The sequence below is a fragment of the Cynocephalus volans genome, chromosome 10, assembly GCF_027409185.1.
Source record: "Cynocephalus volans isolate mCynVol1 chromosome 10, mCynVol1.pri, whole genome shotgun sequence".
NCBI classification, from domain to species: domain Eukaryota; kingdom Metazoa; phylum Chordata; class Mammalia; order Dermoptera; family Cynocephalidae; genus Cynocephalus; species Cynocephalus volans.
This window is the reverse complement of record NC_084469.1, coordinates 125,462,558-125,484,695: the sequence shown is the minus strand read 5'-3', so window position 1 is coordinate 125,484,695 and position 22,138 is coordinate 125,462,558. Positions and strand designations below refer to the sequence as shown.

The 22,138-nt window shown below is 36.7% G+C and overlaps 2 protein-coding genes across 2 annotated transcripts in view; one reads left to right on the top strand and one right to left on the bottom strand.

Moving 5' to 3' along the window:
• Positions 1-17,763, bottom strand: part of CFDP1 (craniofacial development protein 1) — a 131,427-nt gene extending 113,664 nt beyond the window's left edge. The window contains exons 1-4 of the mRNA XM_063112181.1: positions 17,585-17,763; positions 7,383-7,500; positions 5,177-5,393; positions 4,768-4,895 (exon numbers count right to left, since the gene is read on the bottom strand). Of these exons, the coding sequence (XP_062968251.1) occupies positions 4,768-4,895; positions 5,177-5,393; positions 7,383-7,500; positions 17,585-17,648 (527 nt within the window). The 5' untranslated portion in view covers positions 17,649-17,763. The remainder of the gene's footprint in view (positions 1-4,767; positions 4,896-5,176; positions 5,394-7,382; positions 7,501-17,584) is intronic.
• A 517-nt stretch (positions 17,764-18,280) lies between these two features.
• On the top strand, positions 18,281-20,008 carry LOC134387711 (tigger transposable element-derived protein 1). The gene has a single exon (XM_063110102.1). It carries the CDS (start codon positions 18,281-18,283, stop codon positions 20,006-20,008), a length of 1,728 nt encoding a protein of 575 aa, XP_062966172.1.
• Positions 20,009-22,138: the final 2,130 nt, after the last annotated feature.

The following is a 22,138-nucleotide window of genomic DNA, read 5'->3' as shown; positions in this document are numbered from 1 at the left end:
GTGAGAGTATGGAATTTATGAAAAAAGGGCTTCCATACTCATTTCTTTGTTTTGTTTTTGACAGAGACATGGTGCTGCCCTCTTCTGACAAAGGATGGAAACAGCAGAATCCTTTTTTTTTTTCGTGGCTGGCTGGTACTGGGATCCAAACACTGCAACACTGGTGTTATAAGGTTGTGTTCTAACCAACTGAGCTAACCAGCCAGGCCCTAGAATCCTTGTATACCCATCCAGTGTTTAAAATTACCATCCATTTGCTTTCGAAAATGAGATAGAAAATTTGTGGCAGACAGCTATATTAATATTTCTAAATCCACAAAATTTAATTTGATCAAATATTTAATGATTTTTTTCAGAGCAAGAGTTATTCACCAACTTTTCATATTCTCTATATGGGACCACTGGTAAAGTTATAAATAAATCTTCCTTAGATATTTTACATGACACATGGGAAATAATCCAAGCCAAGAAAGACTTAACTTCTAATCATTTTTAAACCTATATTACTAATGGTACATTAATAAAATTTCTATATTATTTTTATAAGCTTTCCAAACCGGTGAACGTTTACCATCAGTGTTCTGCTACCCTCTATTGGACAATTCAATAGTTTCCAGTACAATTCCTGGCAGCAAAATACCTTATTAATTCACATCATCAATACTTATTTAATGGATCCCCCAAATAATTAATTACCAAGGAAAAGAGAGCCTTACAATGGAAAATTCTGAGAAATATTGCTTTAAATGGTCTAACTTACTGCCACCAATATTGGGTTTCCCGATGGATGAGAAGCATCATCAATTAGCATTTTTGTCTAACATGATTAATCTGAAATAATCACGAGGAAATGATGCAGAAATCCAAACTGAGGGACATTCTGCAATATGAATGGCCTGGACTGTCTAAAAAAACAATGCCATGAAATACCAAAAAGACTTGAAAACAGTTCTAATTTCAACAAGGTTAAAAAGAACAAATGCTGCAAAAGAAAAAAAAAAAGACCAGATGTATTTAATCTTGGATTAGATCTTGGACTGAATGAGAAATATAGCTACAAAGAACATTACTGGGGTCACAGGGGAAAAATGTGAATAGAATCATATATATAGTGCTACTCAAAGTGTGGGATGCAATTGTTTTGCATCCCTGTTATTAGTCCTGGATGAAATCAGTACAGAAATTGGGAATACTTAGAAACTTGACAATGTCACAATATTCAAGACATGATCAGTAGACTCACTGCATTAAATAGAGAATAGATAAATTCAGTTATTGTCAAACTTACAAGGTGAGTCGCGTATGATATGAACTGTCTATTGTCTATCAGTCATGCACAACAAGACCACATTACAATGTGTGAGATATTTTAGGGTTATTTTGTCAAATAAAAGGCCAAAATATAATAAAATGTAAGCATTTATTTTTATGTGTTATTTTTTACAATCTTTGAATTGTTAATCAAGTGTGATTTTTAAAATTTATATTTTAAAATTAGTAACTAAATTAAGAAAGCAAAATTGGTGTTATCTCTTTTTAATCCTAATTTATTAATGACAAAACAGGTCTCGCTTGAGTTTCTATAAAGGAAACACACACCTTTTCTGAATGCTACAGTAGTAGTAAACTACATGATGTTAATGGAAGTGATTCCAAAAAAATGAAGACCAACAAAGGTCATACTGGTTTTATTTTATGATCCTCCAAATATTAAATTTGGTTTCAGATCATGCAGCGCTAAAACCATAGTGAGTTCTTTGCAGAGATGTTTTGGCTAATGAAGCAACAAATCCATCAAAACTTCAGTGGCATTTACACACAAAACATAAATAAATAAGTTCAAAATCAAAAGAAATCTTTGAAAGAAAGAATACTGAACTAAAAAGCCAATAGAAGCAGATGCAAAATTCTACATATTACATTAGAATGTTGCAGACTTCTGAGAAAGGAGGTTGCTAAAGATTATATAGCTTTTGACAAAGAAGCCCTTTTGATTGCTAAAACTAAAACATATACCATTGCCAAGATATCAGTAAAAGACTGCATTAGTGATGTTTGCTTGGAAATGTTGGTAAATCTGCGGCAAAGAAGGTGGTTCAAGTACAACTTTCCAATCATACCACAGATTAAAGTATTCAGAATCTGGCTTATGATATTGAAAACTATTATATGGTTAGCAAAGTATTTTTCAATGCAACTTGAAAAATGTGATATTGCTAACATGAAAATTCTCTTATTACATGTGTGTTTTAAACATGAGAGTGATATAAAGGATTCTGTATGGTAAAATTATAACCACAATGTCAACAGAAGTGGTTTGGAGTATCAGTGTTTGCAAAGTATGTTCCAGTGGTGTAGGTACATGACAGGAAAACATTTTGAATTAAGGGGCTTGTGCTAGAACATAAATTAACACATTGTTTCCTTCTTCAAGAAAATTCTTGGTACCAAAGGAAAACAGAAACAAAAAACCAAAAAACCCTATACACAGTCCCATAGTAAAAACAGTGAATTATGTAAGGCTATTCAATTATGTAAGTCATTCAATTTTTAAATTCCTCTCTTTATATGTGATAAACTGAATGATGATCATAAACGAGCATATGTTATACTGCAGGCTGAGACACAGCGCTTATGAAAAGGAAAAATTCTGTTGAGAATGATGAACTATGGAATAAACATAGTGTTTCTAAAAGAAAAAAATAATCAGATGGTCCCCAATTTTAAAGACCTCAATTAGATAGCAAAACTTGCTTATTTGTCTACTACCTTTGGTATTTTTAATAATCTTACTACTTCCATGCAAGAAAGTGATTCAAGATGTTTTTCAGTAGCAAATAAATTATAAAGGTAAAAATGAGAGTTAGAAGCCTGGAAAAGGAGTTTCTACATATTAACACATTTCATAGAAAGTTCTGAATTGTATTTTCTATCAAAAGAATATCCATGCATAGGAAATTCATGCCACTGATGAAGCACTAAAGAGGAACTTTGAAAATACAGCATCACTAGTTTCATTTTGGATAAAAGTAAAAATATAATCCTAAACTTAATGAAACTGCTGTAAAATTTATATCTCCGATCCCGTGAAAATATCTCTGTGAAATGAGTTTCATCATGAGTGTTATTTAGAAAAAGATAACCAACACAGAAAAAATTTACATATACATTATCCCCCAGGAATAGTATTATCATCAATCTGGCTTAGATAAATCAACAAAAAATAAGCTCTTTTGTCACAATAAAAACTTTAAATACCAATGTAAACAGCATTCATTCAAAATGTGTATCTGATGTTTAATACTAAGAAATATTTTACTCTTAGCTTTTTTTTTTTGTTTCAATTGCAGAAAAACAAAAAGGTATAATTGATTCCCTGTATCAATCACCTATACACCTATACTCACACTTTCAATGTGCGAGTATATACAGCCTGTATAGTCACGTAATTCTTTTCTTTTCCTATCTTCAGTTGAATTTATTGAAATGTAATTTTAAGTCTGTTAAATCTTATTAAAAATTTGGGCTTGTATTTCGCATATATCTTAAAATTTATTTTTCTAGTAATTCATTTTATTGAATTTTACAAAAGCTTTGCAATGAAATGAAAACTTTAAATCAGGGTCCTTCAACATAGATAGTAATCTGCTCTAATGTTAAATTTACTGGATGTGCAAGTTATATTGTGCTACAAAGGAGAATGCCCTTGTTCTTAGGAGACGTGCTAAACTATTTAAGAATGAACTGTCACAATGTCTACAAGTAATTCTCAAATTCTCAAAACAAAAGAAAAATACAAATATAGATGGTAAGAGAGAAGCAAACAGTAGCCAGTGGTGAATCTCGACAGGTACATGGCTGTTTGTTGTAATACTATTCTTGTAGTATTTCTGTAAGTGTGAAATTTTTCAGAAGAAAATGTTGGGTAGAAATTTTTTTTTAAAAAAAAGTTTTGCTCCACACCATTTATAAAACTGATAATGTTAAATTCTTTTTCCAAAGTGTATTTTCACTGGATGAAACAACTGTTGGAAAACAGACATTATTTTTAAAATAACAGTTTTAAAGGAGATTATATTCTCAGAGAGCTCCCAGGTCTAATTAATTACTGTCAAGGAAAATAAATGTGACCACCCATAAAATTATTGATTAGCAAGCACTTCATCTGTTTTCATTCAGCTCTAAATTATAGATCTGCTGTTTTCACATAATAAAATTTAAATAAATGGGGGACAGGAAATTCCAAGCATGTGGTTCTTACCTTGAACAGCCAGGAAGCTAAACTGGTCAAGGCATTAAGCCCTTACTATATTTCTAAATAATAGTAAATAAACCTCATGAATCAATTACAACATAATATTAAGGTAAGGAAATAATACTGCAACCAAATTTCTCTCCTAGTACTTTTAATTCTTATCTAATTTCAGAGGCTTCACTGGGGCTTGTATTTCACAGTCAGGGAAAGTAATATAAGGAGAAATGATTTAACCGAAGTCACAAAGCATGGTAATGGTAGAACCAAATATTTGACGCTTACATCTCCTTGCTTCCAGCTGATCACTTAATAAAACTGAAAACTATATTACCGTATGTGAGAGGACCTTTCTCACGTTCCCTGACAATTTATGAAGCCAGTTTCCTTGGAGGTCAAACATAAGTCTTCCAAAATATTATGATAGGCTGGAATGAGGATAGGTGGCTAACACTATTTAGAAAAATGCTCACTTTCAAAAATACTAGTTTCAAAGTTTGTGAAGGTCTTCTTACCTCACTTCTTCACCAGCAAAATCAAACACCTTGGTGATTTTAATTTTTTCTGTTTCTTTAGGTTTCTCTAGCTCTTCTGCTTTGACCAACAATTTACTTGAACTTGTCTCTTCAGTCTCCTCTCCTCTCTATGAAAAAAGCAAGAAATGTAATCAATTTCAGCAAAGGACGAAATCTAAAAGAACCATCAAAACATGCTGTTTGTGGGCTGGCCAGTTAGCTCACTTGGTTAGAGTATGGTGCTGATACCAAGGTCCGGGGTTCAATCATTCTACCAGCTAGCCACCAAACAAACAAAATGCTATTTATGGCTGGTCTTAAATGTTTCTTCTCTAACCAAAAACCTATTGGAAATTTAAAATTAGAGTATTTCTGGAGAGGTATTCACTTCCTTTATCTCTCAACTTGCCTTAACTTGTGTACTCAGGGGCACTTTTGATTTTGGTCCCACGTCATTGAGGAAGCTGGCCCAGAGTTCATCCTCCTTCTTTTTCCTTGCATCCTCTGACCCATTGCCTTTTTCCTGCTCTGCAGATTCATCTTCCTCCTCGCTGCTAATTCCTTCAGATTCCGACTTGACATCCTCCTCTTCCTCTTCTACTGACAGGCCACCTTGTTTCCTCTTCCTAATCACCAACAGTCACAAGAAAAAGGAAAGACAAGACAGACAATGCAAAATTTTTTCAGTTACCCCTTTCTCAATTCCAAACATAATCTTGCAAACCTGAGAAAATTTTTAAATCTGGGACTACTGACTAAAACGTTGGGAGGAGTAGGAGAAATAAGCTGAAATTTTGTAGAAGAAAAACAGAATTGAGCATTTCCCCAATCACTTAGAATAGAAATATAGTGTTCTACCTCTAAGTCAAGATCAAGTATTTTCACCAAGAAAACAGCCAAAATCAGCTCACAGAATTAATCTGCCCAGAGTGTTCTTGGAATATATATATGCCAGATATTTTTGACTTTTTAAAACCACTCCATTCAGAAAACAAGTTCTATTGAGAAGAGCCTCAAATTTACTTGCACAATTTCTTCCAAGAGTTCTCAGGGAAACAAAATATCAGTATTTCTTCCTACTTCTTGAAGAAATGGAAGCTGGAATACAGAAAAATTCAAGGAGAAAAGAACTGGACCCAAGACTTATACGAGTAAATTGTTTTTTAGACTACTTTGACTTCAGGTAAATCATCTAGTATCTAAAATTCTTTTTTTCCTTTTCATAAACTATAATCTGGTTTTTGCTTCAATGCCCAGGAAGACAGAAACACCAATAAAAGTGAGATAAAAGACTTCTATGGAAGATTCCCTTACCTGAGTTAAATAATCTGTCAGATTTTCATAATTTCTGGTGGAAGTGTAATTCAGTATCAGGCCTATGGAAGGCAATCTGCTAATATCTATTTTTTTAAAAACTTAACTACATATAATCTTAGATCAAATAATTCTACTTCAATAAATTTCACTTACAAATATACAGATATGTATACAAAGACATATGAGGGTATTTTTAAAAGTTAGTAGAAAAACAGCATTAAAAGATAATGGCCAGTTAGCTCAGTTGGTCAGAGAGCAGCCTTATAACTCCAAGATTGCACATTTAGATCCCCGTACTGGCCTGCTCCAAAAAAAAAAGATCATAGTAATCTTTCCATGAACTTTTTGAGGTACCCTCATATACAGTCGGCCCTCTGTATCTGTGGGTTCCACATCTGTGTATTCAAACAACTGCAGATCAAAAATATTTGGGAAAAAAAAATGCATCTGTACTGAAAATGTACAGACTTTTTCCCCTTGTCATTATTCCCTAAACAATATAGTATAATAATTATTTATACTGTATTTACATTGTATTAGGTATTATAAGTAATCTAGAGATGATTTAGAGTATATGGGAAGATGTGCTTAAGTTATATGCAAATACTACTCCCATTTTATATCAGGAACTTGAGTATCCCTAGACTTTGGTATACACAGGAGGTCCTGAAACCAATCCCCCATGGATACTGAGGGATGACTGTGCAAAGAATATTTGCTGAAGTCTTATCTGTTGCAATAAAGACTAGGTACATTCCTCAACAGGGAATGTTTAAATAAAGTCGGGCTTATTCATATAATACTACATAGTCACTGAAAAGAATGAAGTATATCTAAATGTACTGCCATCGTACCATCTCCAGGATGTGAAATAAGGAAAGTGAGAAACAATATGCAGAGTATGCTATTATTTATATTTTTTCTTTTTTAAAAAAGAGGGCAGAAAATATATACATACATTGCTTGTACATGCACATACTATCTCTACTGGTAACATAGTTCTTCAGAGGCAAAGCAACAAGGGCTAGAAACAGGATGCACATTTTTGTAGTAACTGAGTTTTTTGTTTTAACCATGTATACATATTACCTATTAAAATTCTGTTTAATTAAAGCTCAAAAATTTTCAGAGTTTGCCAGAGACCAAGAATTTAATCTAGAATATCAGCAAATGATTTCTTCAAAGAGAAAAGGGTTAGAAACCCTTTAGTAAAGAAATCCATCATCAGACCAATCTCAGCAGTCAGGATGGTTGTGACAACAGCCCCTGACATCTACAGGCCTTGAGGGCAGCATCACCTGGCTGGAATGCTCTGAGCCTTTCTTTTTTTCCCTTTGGTTTTCTGTGTCTGCTCTTCACCATCCACTTCATCTTCCTTCACTAATTCATTTACATCATCTTCACTATACTCTCCACCTGAAATCACATAATAGGGTGGTCAGACAGACAGGAATAAAAGTTTTCACATTAAGATGAAACATTTTCATTAAGAATAAAGTCTAGTACTTTCCCTTATTCTTCACCTAACTAAAACATCATTTCCTTAGGGAACTCTTCCCTGCCCCTGAAGATTAGGCTAAATTTTCCTAACCTAGGCTTCCACTGTAATCCATATTTCCCCTCCATAATTCATCCCTCTTGTATTTAATATTTGCAATTTCTGCTATGCTCTACATTCCATGAGGACATAGACCCTGTTCGTCCATGCTGAATGAACAAATGAATGAATGAAAATTCCAATTCTACTAATGTACCTCTCAAAGAAGAAACTGATGCTCCCACCTCATCCTAGATATCTGTCAAAAGTAATCAAAAGATACCTTGTCTTGTCAATAAGAGGTTAGGAAGAAACCTAAAGACTGTCTGTTAAACACAGCAGAAAGAACAAACGCATCTATGTCCCACATCTTCAGACACTGACCATCTGGGGTCCCCAACAAAAGAGTGTTGCCTGGATGCCCAATCTTACCACGCTCTGTGGGCACCAGTCAATAAACCAACCCTGCCCACACAAAGACTCAACTAGCTTTTTTCTCTTTTACTTCATATAAACTTTCATGAGAAAAATACATACCAAAAAGAACACAAATCAATGTACACTTCAATGAAATGATATGCAGTGAACATGCTTGCATAACCAGGACCCAGCTGGAGAAACAGAACATTATCAGCATCTCAGAAGGCCCCCCTCCCCCACTTTGTGGCTCTTAGCCACCAGCCACTGTTTCTACTGCAAAGGCAACCACTATCCTGACTTTTAACACCGCAGATTAGTTTTGCCTATTTTTGAATAGACAAAAAAAAAAAAGCCTGCAATATGTACTCTTTTGTGTCTGGCTTCTTTCACTCAATATTATACTCATGAGGTCAGCCATGTTGTTGCATGTAGCTATAGTTTATTCATTCTCTTTCCTAAATAGTATTTCACTGTATAACTATACTGTAATTTATTAGTCCATTCTAAAGGTGATAGACATTTAGGTTTTTCCAGTTTGGGGACATTACAAACAGTGCTGGTTTTTTTGTTTGTTTGTTTTTTTGTCTTTTTTGTGACCGGCACTCAGCCAGTGAGTGCACCATTCCTATATAGGCCATTCCTATATAGGATCCGAAACCGCAGCGGGAGCGTCGCTGCGCTCCCAGAGCCACACTCTCCCGAGTGCGCCACGGGCTCAGCCCAACAGTGCTGTTTTGATATTCCTGTACATCCAATCAGCTTTTAAATACTTTACTAGTACTGGCCAGTTAGGTCAGCTGGTTAGAGCATGGTGTTGATAACACCACGGTCCAGGGTTCAATCCCTGCACTGGCCAGCTGCCAAAAACAAAACAAAACATAATTCTAGTTCTTATACTAGCTCAATGGAGGATACCACATGAGTATTCATTTGATTAGTATTCTTTAAACTATACATGTGACACTCTTCTTTGCACATATTTCACATTTTTACAAATATAAGAAAAGCAAAGTACAAAATACTGTACAAACATGCCATTATCGTGTAAATAACGTTGACAATCTTATGCAGCAACCAGCACACTCATGTATCTTTAATTTGTTAGATACTGCCAAATTCTAACTAATACCTTATGGAGGAGAATTTGGCAATATCTAACAAAATTACAAACGCATCTGCCTTCAACCCAGCAATCCTACTTCTAGAATTCTATCCTAGAATATGTAATAGGTTATTCACTCCAGTGTAGTCTGTAATAACAATGACTGGAAACAGCCCAAGCTGTCCAGTAATGAGTGACCGGTTGAATAGACTATGGTACATATAAATAATGGAATACTACACAGCCATTGAAAAGGAGTATGTAGGACTTTTATCTAGTTACCTCCAGAATATACTACTAAGTTAAAGAGAAAAGGGGTATGGGAGTGCAAAAGAACAGTGTATAAAATACACAAGCTTTTGATTAAGAAAAAGAAAGAAATAAGAATACGTTTTATATACATATTTGTTTATATGTGCAAAAAGCAACACTGATAGGATAAACAAGAAACTAATGAAAATAACTCCCTATAAAAGGTCAGGGTAAAACAGGGTACTCTTTGTTCATCTATATATAGAACTTTCCTTAAAACCCTTAAATTAAAAAGTTTGAAAAATAAACATAAGTGTATACCAAAATGATAATATAACCATACAAGAAATGATTTAGTCCAAGATTTTAAAAACATAATATTTTGACTGTACATCTTTAGCAAGAAACATCCTAAAGACAAAAAGTTCTACTCCTTGTAGTAACATTAGTGTTCGTATTTTGAAACTGTTTCCTTGATATTCTAGGTTAAAGCAAAAAGGAAAAAAAAAGAAAAGAAAATATAGGTTAAAGCAAATAAGATTAAGTTAATCATGTTAGGAATCCAGATTGTCAGAGTAAGAGAAATGATACACAATTATAAAATCAAAAAAATTAAGTGAAAACACAAATGTTAAAAATGAATTAAAAATATCAACATAAACATTAACCCTTTTCAAGATAAATATTTCTACTTCTGTCCACTGAAATGGCACAGAAACAGTGTTAATCTAATAGTAACGAACATCTCTAAAGTTCAAATTGTATTCTTTAATATGACTTACCACAAAAATGGTTCCCTGAAAACAACTTAGCTAATTTTGAGTCTGAGGCAAGCAAAGCATAAGGTGAAACCAGGACATTTAGCTGTACCAGAAAGCCAGGAAGTTGTTTAAGAACAATAGATCACATTAAAAAGATACAGGATCCAGCTTGAAAGAGCTCCTAGTGGCAAAAGCAGTGACACTTAAGCACATTCCTTTTAAAGGAATATCTGTTAAGAGACTAAAACATACTGAATCAATAAAAATCTGTTAGCCCTTTATGATATTTTTAAAAAGACAAAAAAGATAATTTGTACCATTTTAGGCTACTATTAAAATTACTCTCTACATTGAAAATTTGAATTAAGGGAAAAGAATTAAACATTTATCCTGCCCCAACTGATGAGGGAAAGCTATACTTTACAGAAGAACACCAACTAATAAATGTAGAACTATGGAACACTTCTCAAACTCTAATGATAGCACTAATTTAGGAAAAGGTTAGCAAGTAATGTTAAAAAGCAATTTAACTTTTAACCATTAAGTATACTGCCACACAGAATACTTTCAGTTCAAAAGGAAAAAATATTACGCAACAGAGGGGTCAGACTGTCATCATCCTGTTCTAGTAGTCACAACTATGGGAATCAACCAGGTATTATGTGTCTTCTGATGTTATGCAATATGAAACACACAAGTCATCTATAATGTATTCTAGCCAAAAATATTTTATTTGAACCCATCAAGCATTTAGATCTAACTTCCAATTTATAGAAAATTCAAGGAACAAAAGAACAACTTAAAACAACTGCATGAGGAACAAGACAAATCTAGAAGGTAGGTCATGCTGCAAGACAGATGGCATGATGTCTTCACCAAATCAATGTCATTATGAAAAGGGGAGTGTGCTAGATTAAAACAGATTTAAGAGATGGAACAACTAAATGACACGTGTATTCTTGAACTCATTTGTGATTTATACAAACAAGCTATAGTCATTTTTGGTCAACTGGGAAAATTTGAATATGATCTGTACATTAGATAAGATGGAAATTTACTGAAATGGATAGGCAGAGATTGATTACTGAATAGAGCAGGTTGCAAAATAACATGAAAAAGAATGATTCCAGGCTGGGGAAAAAATACGAATATCAATACCTGGGTGTAGAAAAAGATAAGAGTGAGTATTCACTAAGGGATTGACCTTGAAAATCTCCAGGTAGTTGGAATGTAATGACTCTATTTTTATGCTTAATGGTCTGCATTTTCTAATTTTCTACAAAACTCATGTGCTGCTTTTGTAATAATATAAGGTTATTTTCAACATAAAAATGGGCAAATGTTGCAAACAGTGCAGACAAGGAGATGCACGTGGCTCTGGATCTAAAACATGTAAAAAGATGCTCAATATCCTTGGTAAGAGAGAAAAGAATTTTAATTACATGAAACACTCAAGATCAAATACCATGCTGTTACTATGAGAAAAAAAAAAGACAATAAGAAGCAGAATAATGTTCCCAAAGACAATGAAGCACAAAAGGGACAAATGTTGTCTGAAGACTCAGAACTTCCAATCATCTTTTCAGTGTCCCATGCTTAAATATGAGACAAACAACTAAGAATCACCAAAAACCTGAGAAAGACTTTAAAGTCCAAAACAAACATATAAGGTAAATAAAAATCACCCTGGAAGGAACAGACTATGTTTTCCCAAGTTTATGGGGCTAGCAACATCTGATACTAAAATCGCACAAGGAAATTACAAGAAGACTACACATCAGTATCCATCATACACATAGATGCAAAAATCCTCAACAAAATATTAACTAATCAAATTCAGCAATGTATAAAAATAATACATCATGGCCAAGTAAGCTTTATCCCAGAAATAAAAATCTGTTCAAAATTTAAAAATTGGCTTCCAAAGGTAATGAGTTATCTCAATTCACTGTACAGTCAGTTATAGATCAAGCTCCTTGTTCTACTCTTTCCACCTTTCTCCCTACTGCAGTCAATAATTTTTAAAAATTACAAATAAAAATTTTTTAAATAAATAACAAAATCTTAAAATCAGTGATTGCATTCACCATATCAACAGACAAAAAAGAAAACCACAAATAATTAAATCAATAGAAAGAGAAAAAGCATTTGACAAAATTCACCTCTCTGCAAATTAGAAATTTAGGGAATTCCTTTAACCTGATAAAAGCATCTGTGAGGGACAATATATGTGGAATGCCAAGGTTTACATCTCAGCTCAGCTACTGTCTAGCTAGGCGGCTTTGGGTATTTTCTTAGACTCTCTGTGCCTCAGTTTTTTGGTGTGTATAATGGGGAGCACACGCATAGTGTTATTATGTGATTAAGTTAGTAATGAGTTACTCACTGTTAAAGTGCTTTAAAGACACACAGAAGGTATCTGTGAAAATACTATAGTTAATCTGGTACTAAACAGTGAAACTTTAATTTTTTTCCCACTTCAGATTGGGAACAAAGCAAGGATATCCCCCTCACCACTCCTATTCAACATCATACTGTAAATATCAAGTACAATAAGGCAAGAGGGAAAAAAAGGTATACAAGTTGGGAAGGAAGAAATAAAACTGTCCATTCACCTTTTTTTTTTTTGCTGGCCAGTACAGGGATTGAACCCCAGACTTCGGTGTTATCAACATCACATTTCAATCAACTGAGATAACTGGCCAGCCCTATTCACATTTGACATGACTGTCTATATGGAAAAATCCCACGGAATCTACAAAAATCTCTAGAACTGATAAATGAGTTTAGCAAGGTTTTAGACCACAAGGTTACTATGCAAAAAACAATTGTATTTTACAGTCATCCATTGCTGAAAGATGGGGATACATTCTGAGAAATGCATCGTTAGGCAATTTTGTCAGGTCGTGCAAATACAGACTGTTCTTCAACAAACTTAGATGATACAGCCTACCACACTCCTCCAGCTCCATTATAATCTTATGGGACCATCATTGTGTATGTGGTACTTCACTGACTGAAACTTCTTTATGTGGAGCATGGCTGTATTTCCATATACTAGCAATGAACAATTTGAAATTGAAACTTAAAAGACCTAAATAGACGGAGATATACTGTATTCAATGTTTGGGAAAGAAGACTGTTAAGTTATCAATTCAACCCAAACTGATCTGTAGATTCAATGCAATTCCAAGCAAAGTCCAAGCAGGATATTTTTGGAGAGAATGACAAGGTGATTCCAAAATATACCTGGAAAGGCAAAGGAAGAAGAGCAGTCAAAACAATTTTGAAAAAGAACAAAGTTGGAGTACTGTCTCTACCTGATTTCAACACTTAAAACTGCAAATCAGTAATCAAAACAGTATGGAGCAGAATAGAGGTCCAGAAATAAATCTATACAAATACGGCCAATTAATATTTAACAAAGGTGCAAAGGCAATTCAATGAAGAAAGGACAGTCTTTTCAGCAAATACTGATGAAATAATTGGACATCCATATGCAAAAAAAAAGAATCTCAAATCTATAATTCATACATCATACAAAAATTAACTGAAAATGATAAAATAAATGATATACACGTAAAACTATAAAACTTAAAAGAAAGCATAGGAAAATGTCTTTGCAGTCTTGGGTCAGGCAGAGTTCTTAGATATGATACCAAAAGCACAATAAATAACATAAAAATTTGACAAACTGGATTTCATCAAAGTTAAAAAATTTTGCTTCGCAAACAACACTGTTAGGAGAACAAAAAGACAAGCCACAAAGTGAGACAAAATACTGCAAAGCAGATATCTGACAAAGGACAGTATCCAGAATACATAAAGAACTCCAAAACTGAACAGTAAGAAAAGAAGCCAATTTTTAAAAATAGGCAAAAGATTTGAACGGATACATCACCAAAGAAGATATAAAGATGGCAAGCAGACACATGAAAAGACAGTCAACATTACTAGTCTTTATCGAAATGTAAATTAAACGAGGAAATTAGCTAAAATAAAATTTTAAAAGACTGACAATTTCAAGTACTGTTGAGAATGAAAAGCAATTGAAACTCTGATGTGTTGCCAATAGGAATAACACTATGGAAAAGTTTGGCAGTTTCTTGTAAAGGCAATCGTACACCTACCATAAAAGCCAGCAGTCCCACTCCTAGGTATTTACCCAAGTGAAATGAAAACCCGTGTTCACACAGAAAGTTGTATGTAAATATTTACAAACAGCTTTATTTGTAATCACCACAAATTGAAAACAACCCAGTGTCCTTCAACTAGGGAATAAACTATGGTACATTCCATACAACGGACTACCGCATAATATAAAGGACAAATTATTAATATGCACAACATGGGTGAATCTCAAATGTATCATGCTAAGTGAAAGAAGCCAGACATAAAAAGCTACATACTGTTATGATTTCATTTATATTACATTCTGAAAAAGGCAAAACTATACATATAGAAAACAGACCAGTGGTCGTCAGTGGCTGGGACTGGGGGTGAAGGAGAGTTGTTTGACTACAAAGAGTAGAACAGGGAATTTTAGGGTTTTTTGGGTGGGGAGTAGGGATTAGAAACTGTTCATTTTGGTGGCAGTTACACAACTCTAAAATTTGCCAAAAATCATAGAACAGTACACCAAAAAGAGTAAATTTTACTGTATGTAAGTTAAAAATAAAAAAGTTTAAAGTATTATTAATATCCTTAAATTGATAAGATACTGCACTTATGAAACAAGGATATGTTATAAAAAAAGAATATTAAAAGAACAAAAAAGTTATTTAAAATTAAAAATATGAAAGGAAGAAAAAACCTTAACAGCAGGATAGGAAGATAAAATACTGGAAATTTCCCATAAAATGGGGAAAAAGTCAAAGGGATAGAAAAAAAGGTGAGGATAAAAATTAGAGGACCAGTCCAGAAGGTCTAACACAAGTTTTAACATAAAGATTCCAGAAAAATAAAACAGAGAAAATGGAGAAAATAAATTGGCAAAAAAATTTTTGAGGGGAAAAAAAGTTCCCAGAAGGCCAAGCACAATGGCTGAAAACAGACTCATATTAAGGTATAATACTATGGTGATGTATCAGAAAATGGGAACAATTCTATCAGCTTCCAAGGACAAACAGATCTTATACAATGAGCAGAAATCACTAATAAAGCAATTCTTAATAGCAATACTGGAATCTAGAAAGTAATGGAACAACACCTTCAAAATTCTGATAGGGGCTGGTTGGTTAGCTCAATTGGTTACAGTGTGGTGTTACAACACCAAGGTCAAGGGTTCTGAATCCAAGGGCCAGCCCCTAGCTGACTTGGGAGAGTGTGGTGCTGATAACACCAAGGCCACGGGTTCGGATCCCTATATAGGGATGGCCGGTTAGCTCACTTGGGAGAGTGTGGTGCTGCCAACACCAAGTTAAGGGTTAAGATCCTCTTACCGGTCATCTTTTAGAAAAAAAAAAAAAAAGGGTTCTGAGTCCATACTGGTCAACCCCCTCCCCCGCACCGGCCAAAATCTGACAGAAAATTATTTCCAATCTAGAATTCTATATCAAACAATCAATCAAGTTACTTTTAGACAGTCGAGGTCTCGAAGAAATGTCCCTACCATGCACCCTTCCTCAAGAAGTTATTAGTGAATTTATTCTCATTTGGGAGGCACACACCAAGAAAGAAGACAACATGGGATCCAAGAAACAGGGAATCCAATACAGAAGGGACATAAAAAGAACACTCAGAGTGTTGATAGTGATGGAAGATCCTAGGTTTAAGACTGGAACAGTATTATAAGTATTATTATAAGGTAAAGGGTTCCCCTCCTTGTAACACACACACACACACACACACACACACACACACACACACACACACACACACACACACACACACACACACACACACACACACACACACCCCAATAGTAAGAAAGGGCAACCCCCCCCACACACACACACACTGCAATAGTAAAAAGGGCAACCAAGCCAAACTGGAGCATATCAGAAGGCAAAGATGGACTTTCAGAAGATGAAAGTGAAAACCTAATGAATCAAAGTATTTTGGGAAATGGTTTACATAATTCTGAAAGTTAGTCAAATTAGTAGTAAGTACATAGACACCTAGGCAACAACAAAAATGGCAATTAACTCCAGAGAAAACAAGTAGAGCTGGAAAAGCAATCACTGTATACCACATGGTTCAGCAGTGAACACAGTGTTCACAGTCATTAGAAAAAACAAACACTGAAGACTGATCTAAACAAAACTGGACACAGGTATACTGGCAGGCTGGGGAGCTGGAGAGGGCCTGAAGGTGGAAGGGTGTGTGTGTGTGTGGGGGGGATGAGGTCAGGGACCTACCATGCGTGGGGTTCAGTTAACAGACAACAGAAATACAAAATTGAGAAAGTGGAAAGCAGTTTCCTCTGGAGAGGACTGAATAGGGATGGGAGCTGCTAGTTTTCAAAACAAGCCTTTAAAAAATACTTGACTATGTTACGTATGTGCATGCATAACTTTGACTAAAATGAAAATTAGTTTTCAAATGATCACTTTGGCTGTTGTCTTAACACCAACGTTAGTGGAAGAGAATGGAGACCAGTTAGGAAGCTATGGAAAATCCTGCAAAGGATAATGATAGCTCAGAATGAAATGGTAGCAGTGAGACTGGTGAATAAGTGCTCAGAAAGTTATTTTCCATGTAGACACAACAGAACTTATTGATTGGATGGGCTGACAGACAGAATTAGGACGACTCCTGGGTTTGGGGGGGGGGGTTTCTTTTTTCTTTTTTTGGTTTTGATTTCCACCTGAGCGATTGTGTGGGAGAGATAGGTAAGTCTGGGGAAGGAGCAGGGTGGGGAAGGGACAGGTTTAGATGGTTAGATTTATTTTGGCCCCATTCTGTTAGAGACACCCATCCAAAAAAAAAAAGTTCTGAGGGGAGAGCAATGGGGCAGAGACAAAATGCATCAAGTGAACTTTGTAACAACCACATCCCTTGTGGAGAGGGAAAGTGGCTAGATTTATCTTGGACGTGGGGGTAGCTAACAACTCCCTCGGGCCCAAAGGTCTGCAGACAACCTCCAACACTCAGACCGCCTTCCAGAAGACTTCAAAAGCAGCAGTGTCGTTCGGGGACGCACCGACAGCGTCCCCAGACAGTGCGCTATTCACGTGCCGGTTCCCGCGCTTCGAGAGGGGGCGCTGGCCGAAGCCCGCCCACGGGGAACGGCTGCACGGAATGTCCCCGCGCACACGTCTCGAGCCAGGGCAGTCAAGGGTGCGGGGCTTGAGGGCGGTGACGCTCAAGACCCGGCGCCACGCGGGCCACCCGGGCCACTGGGCCAACGCCCGCGGGGGCCAGACGCGCCTCACGTAAGGCGTGGGGCGGGGCAATCCGCCTCTCGCCTGAGGCGGAATCGCTCACCCGACGGCACGTAGTCCTCGTCCTCCTCCGAGGTGGAGAAGTCTTCGGAGTCGAATTCCTCCATGTCGCTGCCGCTCGGGGCCGGCCAACCCACAAGACCACAGCTACCTCCAACAGCAAAGCTCTAGGGAGAAACCATAGAGGTGCGACGACAGCTAGGGCGCCCCCCCGTCACCGTGTGCACATGCGCAGAGAGTGCTACGTGGTCGGAAACACGATACTTCCGGCCGGTGCCTCTGGGCTGACACTCAGCAACCCTTTCAGGAGCACAGATCTCTCCCTGAAGCGTTGCATGCTGGAACTTGTAGTCTTCGGCCCTACCGCACTGCCTTGATTTAGTAGTTATGCTTAACTAAAATTACGTAACTATACGATTCATACCGGAGGATCAAAAAGAAGAAAAAAAAATTACGTAACTACGGAAGTTCAGTTGACCCTCATTATTCGTGGATTCGTATTTTCAAATTGTTTTACTCGCTCAAATGTAACCCTAAAGTCAATAATCAGAGGGCTTTGTGGGGTTATTCCTGGGCATGCGCCGAGGAAAAATTGGAGGCGGAGGTGCAAGTTTTCAGCCGAGGCTGAAGGAGGCAGAGGCTCCACCTTCTTGTTTTAGCTCGCTTGCTGTAAAAAGAGTATTTAGTTCCACGGGGTTTTGCATTTTTGTGCTTTTTGTTGGTGATTTTGCTGTTTCAAATGGCCCCCAAGCGTAGTGCTGAAGTGCTGTCTGCTGTTCCCAAGCGCAAGAAGACCGTGATGTGTCTCATGGAGAAAATACGCGTGTTAGATAAGCTCCGTTCGGGCATGAGTTACAGTGCTGTTGGCCGGGAGTTCAACGTTAACGAGTCAACAATCCGGTACATCAAGAAAAAGGAAAAGGAAATTCGTCGATCTGTACGTGAGGCTGCTCCGGAAAGTGTTAAAGTGACATCTACAGTGCGCGATGAAGCTATGGAAAAGATGGAAAAGCGGCTCAATTTGTGGATTCATGAGATGACGACCGATAGAAGAAGCATAGTGGACAGCATTGTTGTGAGACTGAAAGCCAAAGAAATTTATGGTCACGTTACCCAGGGTCAGAGAAATGTTAAACCCTTCTCAGCGAGTGCTGGCTGGCTTGCACGTTTCAAAAGGCGATATGGTGTGGAAAATAAACTTGCAGGTGAGACTGCGAGTTCTGCAGATCAGGAGGTTGCGGAAGAGTTTAAAAAGTACTTGCTAAGTGTCATACAGGAAAAGGGTTATGTGGAAGAGCAGGTTTTTAATGCTGATGAGACTGGCTTATTTTACAAGGATGTTGGCAAACGAACCTATATAACGCAAATGGCCTCCAAAGCCCCTGGGTTTAAATCATTCCATGACTATGCAATCTTGCTGTTGTGTGCCAATGCCAAGGGCGACTTTAAATGCAAACCCCTAATGGTGTACAGAGCCCAAAATCCTCAAGCTCTTAAAAAGAAAAACGTAAACTATATGCCAGTCCATTGGAGGTGGAACAAAAAAGCGTGGATGATGTCCGATTGGTTCCACAACTGCTTCATCCCAGAAGCTGAACAGTATCTCCAGGGAAGAAACCTTGCCTTCAAGGTTTTATTAATTTTGGATGATGCCCCAGTCCATTGCCGTGAAGAACTTGAAAATGCACACCCCAATGTAGAAGTTGTTTTTATGCCCCCAAACACTACATCTCTCATCCAACCTCTCCATCAGGGCATAATAAAAGCTTTCAAGGCACACTACACGAGGGAGCTTTACACCAAGGCTTGGGAGGCTCTTAAGGCCAACAAGGAAATCACCATGATGGACTACTGGAAGTCAGTCACTATACGCAACGTTATGGATTATGTTGACACAGCCTGGGACAGCATCAAGCAGGCTACTATCAATAACTGTTGGAAAAATGTTTGGCCAGACTGTGTGGAAAATTTCGAAGGCTTTGAAGGTGTGACAGAAAACATAAAGAACAGTGTAAGAAACATACTGCACATCGCACGTCAAATAAGTGGAGAAGGCTTTGAGGACATGAAGGAAGAAGATGTGGAGGAAATTTTGGCGGAGAAGACAGTAGAACCCACCAATGAAGAGTTGGACGAAATGGCAAAACAGGGTGTTGGAGTCAGTGATGACGAGGACGGCAATGCAAGTCAGCCTAAGACTCCAAGAATTGTCCCTCTCACAGCAGCCAAAATATCAGAGTGGAACTCAGCCTTGGAAAAAATTTTTAATGACATGGAAGAGTGTGATCCTATGCTTGATCGCAGTCTCAAATTTAAGCACCTCACCTCCACTGCATTTGCCCCTTATGCTGAAATTCTTAAAGATTTGAGGCAGAAAGCCAAGCAGACAAGGCTGTTGCAATTTTTCAAGCCAGATTGGGAGGGAGATTTGTCGACTCCATCAACAAGTGGCGAGCCAAACTCCTAAGATAGAACTGCCACATATGGACATGCCACCCTCTTCCTCTTCTGCAGTATAAATTCCACCAACCTCTCCCTTGGTTTTCGTGGAACAAGCCAAGGTCGAAAGGTTTAAACACACTGTGCACTACTCCATCACATCTTGCAGCTCCATCAACAGTAAGATTTTAGTTAATGTTTTTGTGAAACTTTAAATGCTTAATCCTTAATTTTTTCAGGACTTCATTTGTATTACTATACAGTGTACAGTATGTGTTCACAGTACTGTACATGTTTAATGTGAGAACTGTACAGTATGTCTTATTGTTTATTATATTGATACTATATGTTTATTGTATGTGTGTTTATGACTGAGTGAAAAAGTAGTATAGTCTCCAAAATGCTGTAATTGAAATTGTTTTGTTATAAAGAAAAACTGAGTATAATTATTTGTAACAAATATATATTAAATAAGGTGTTTTTGAAGAGAAACACACATAAAACAAGGTTATGTATTGATCAGCTGATGAAAGTGTTGTGAACAGAGGCTTGCAGGAACCTAATCCTGTATTTCCCCCAGGAGCTAATTCAGTGTTTGCAACTTCACAGACATAACTATTATGAATAAAAAGAATCGACTTTATTCCTTCTTTTTTTGCAGCTGGCCGGTAAGGGGATCCAAACCCTTGACCTTGGTGTTACCGCGCTCTAACCAAGTGAGCTAACCGACCAGCCCCAGCTGTATTCTAGAATGTAGACATCTTCCACAAGAATCTTTCCTTCAAGTTGATCCATGTGGACGTGCAACCATATATGATCTTTACCACTTTTTCATATTAAAACATTTTAATTATAATCCAATTTTGGGAGGCAGTAATCAGAATCACATGGAGATGAGAAATCGACAAGTACCATGCTATTTGTTTGTATTATGTACAGTTGTATTTTTTCATCAGAAAATTGCTCCTCAATGATACTCTGGACGTGATTGGGTCTATGTGACCCAGTCCTAGTTATCTGAACCTAGGAATATATGAGACCGTCTGTGATTAAAAGGACATTGTAGTGGCTCTATAACAGCAAACTTTTAGAAACAGCCTTATTGAGATATAATTCACACACCTTAAAATTTGCGTGTTTAAAGTGCACAATTCAGGGCCGAGCCCGTGGCGCACTTGGTAGAGTGCTGCGCTGGCAGCGCGGCGACGCTCCCGCCGCGGGTTCGGATCCTATATAGGACTGGCTGAGTGCCGGTCACGAAAAAAACGACCAAAAAAAAAATAATAATAAAATAAAATAAAGTGCACAATTCAGTAGTTTTTAGTATATTCACAGACTTTTGCAATCACCCAATCAATTTGAGAAGGTTTTCATTGCCCCCAAAAGAAACCCCGTACCCATTAGTAGTCAACCCTTCTTTCTCCCCAATCACCAGCCTCTAGAGATTTGCTTGTTCTGGACATTTCATGTAAATGGAATCATACAATACGTGGTCTTTGTGACTGGCATCTTTCATTTAGCATGACATTTTCAAAGTTTGTTTCTTTTAGGTATATCCTAGAAGTGGGATTGCTCAATCATAGTAATTCTGTTTTACCTTTCGAGGAACTACCAAACTGTTTTCCAAAGCAGTTGCACCATTTTATATTCTCACCAGCAGTGTGTGAGGGTTCCAATTTCTTCACATCCTTGCCAACACTTTTTCTGATTATAGCCATCCCAGTGGGTGTGAAGTGGTATTTCATTGTAGTTTTTGATTTGTGCTTCCTGGATGACTAATGTTAAGCATCTTTTTATGTCCTTATTGGCCACTGCACATATTCTTTGGAGAAATGTCTTTTCAGATCCTTTGCCCATTTTAAAGTTATCTTTTTATTCTTGATTTATAAGTTCTTTATATATTCTGGATACCAGTCCCTTATAAAGTATGACGAAAATATTTCCTCCTATTTTATGAGGTGTCTGCACTTTCTTGACAGCATCCTTTGAAGCATAAAAGTTTTTAATTTTTATAAAGTTAAATTTATCTATTTTTGTCTCTTGTCCCTTGTGCTTTTGGGGTTGTACATCTAAGTAAGCTTTGCCTAAGCCGAGATCATGAAATTTACTCGTTTTCTTCTAGGAGTTTTATAGTTTTATTTCTTACATTTAGGTCTGT

Coding starts and splice junctions, on each gene's coding strand:
- LOC134387711 (XM_063110102.1), top strand. CDS start 18,281: ATGGCCCCCAAGCGTAGTGCTGAAGTGCTGTCTGCTGTTCCCAAGCGC.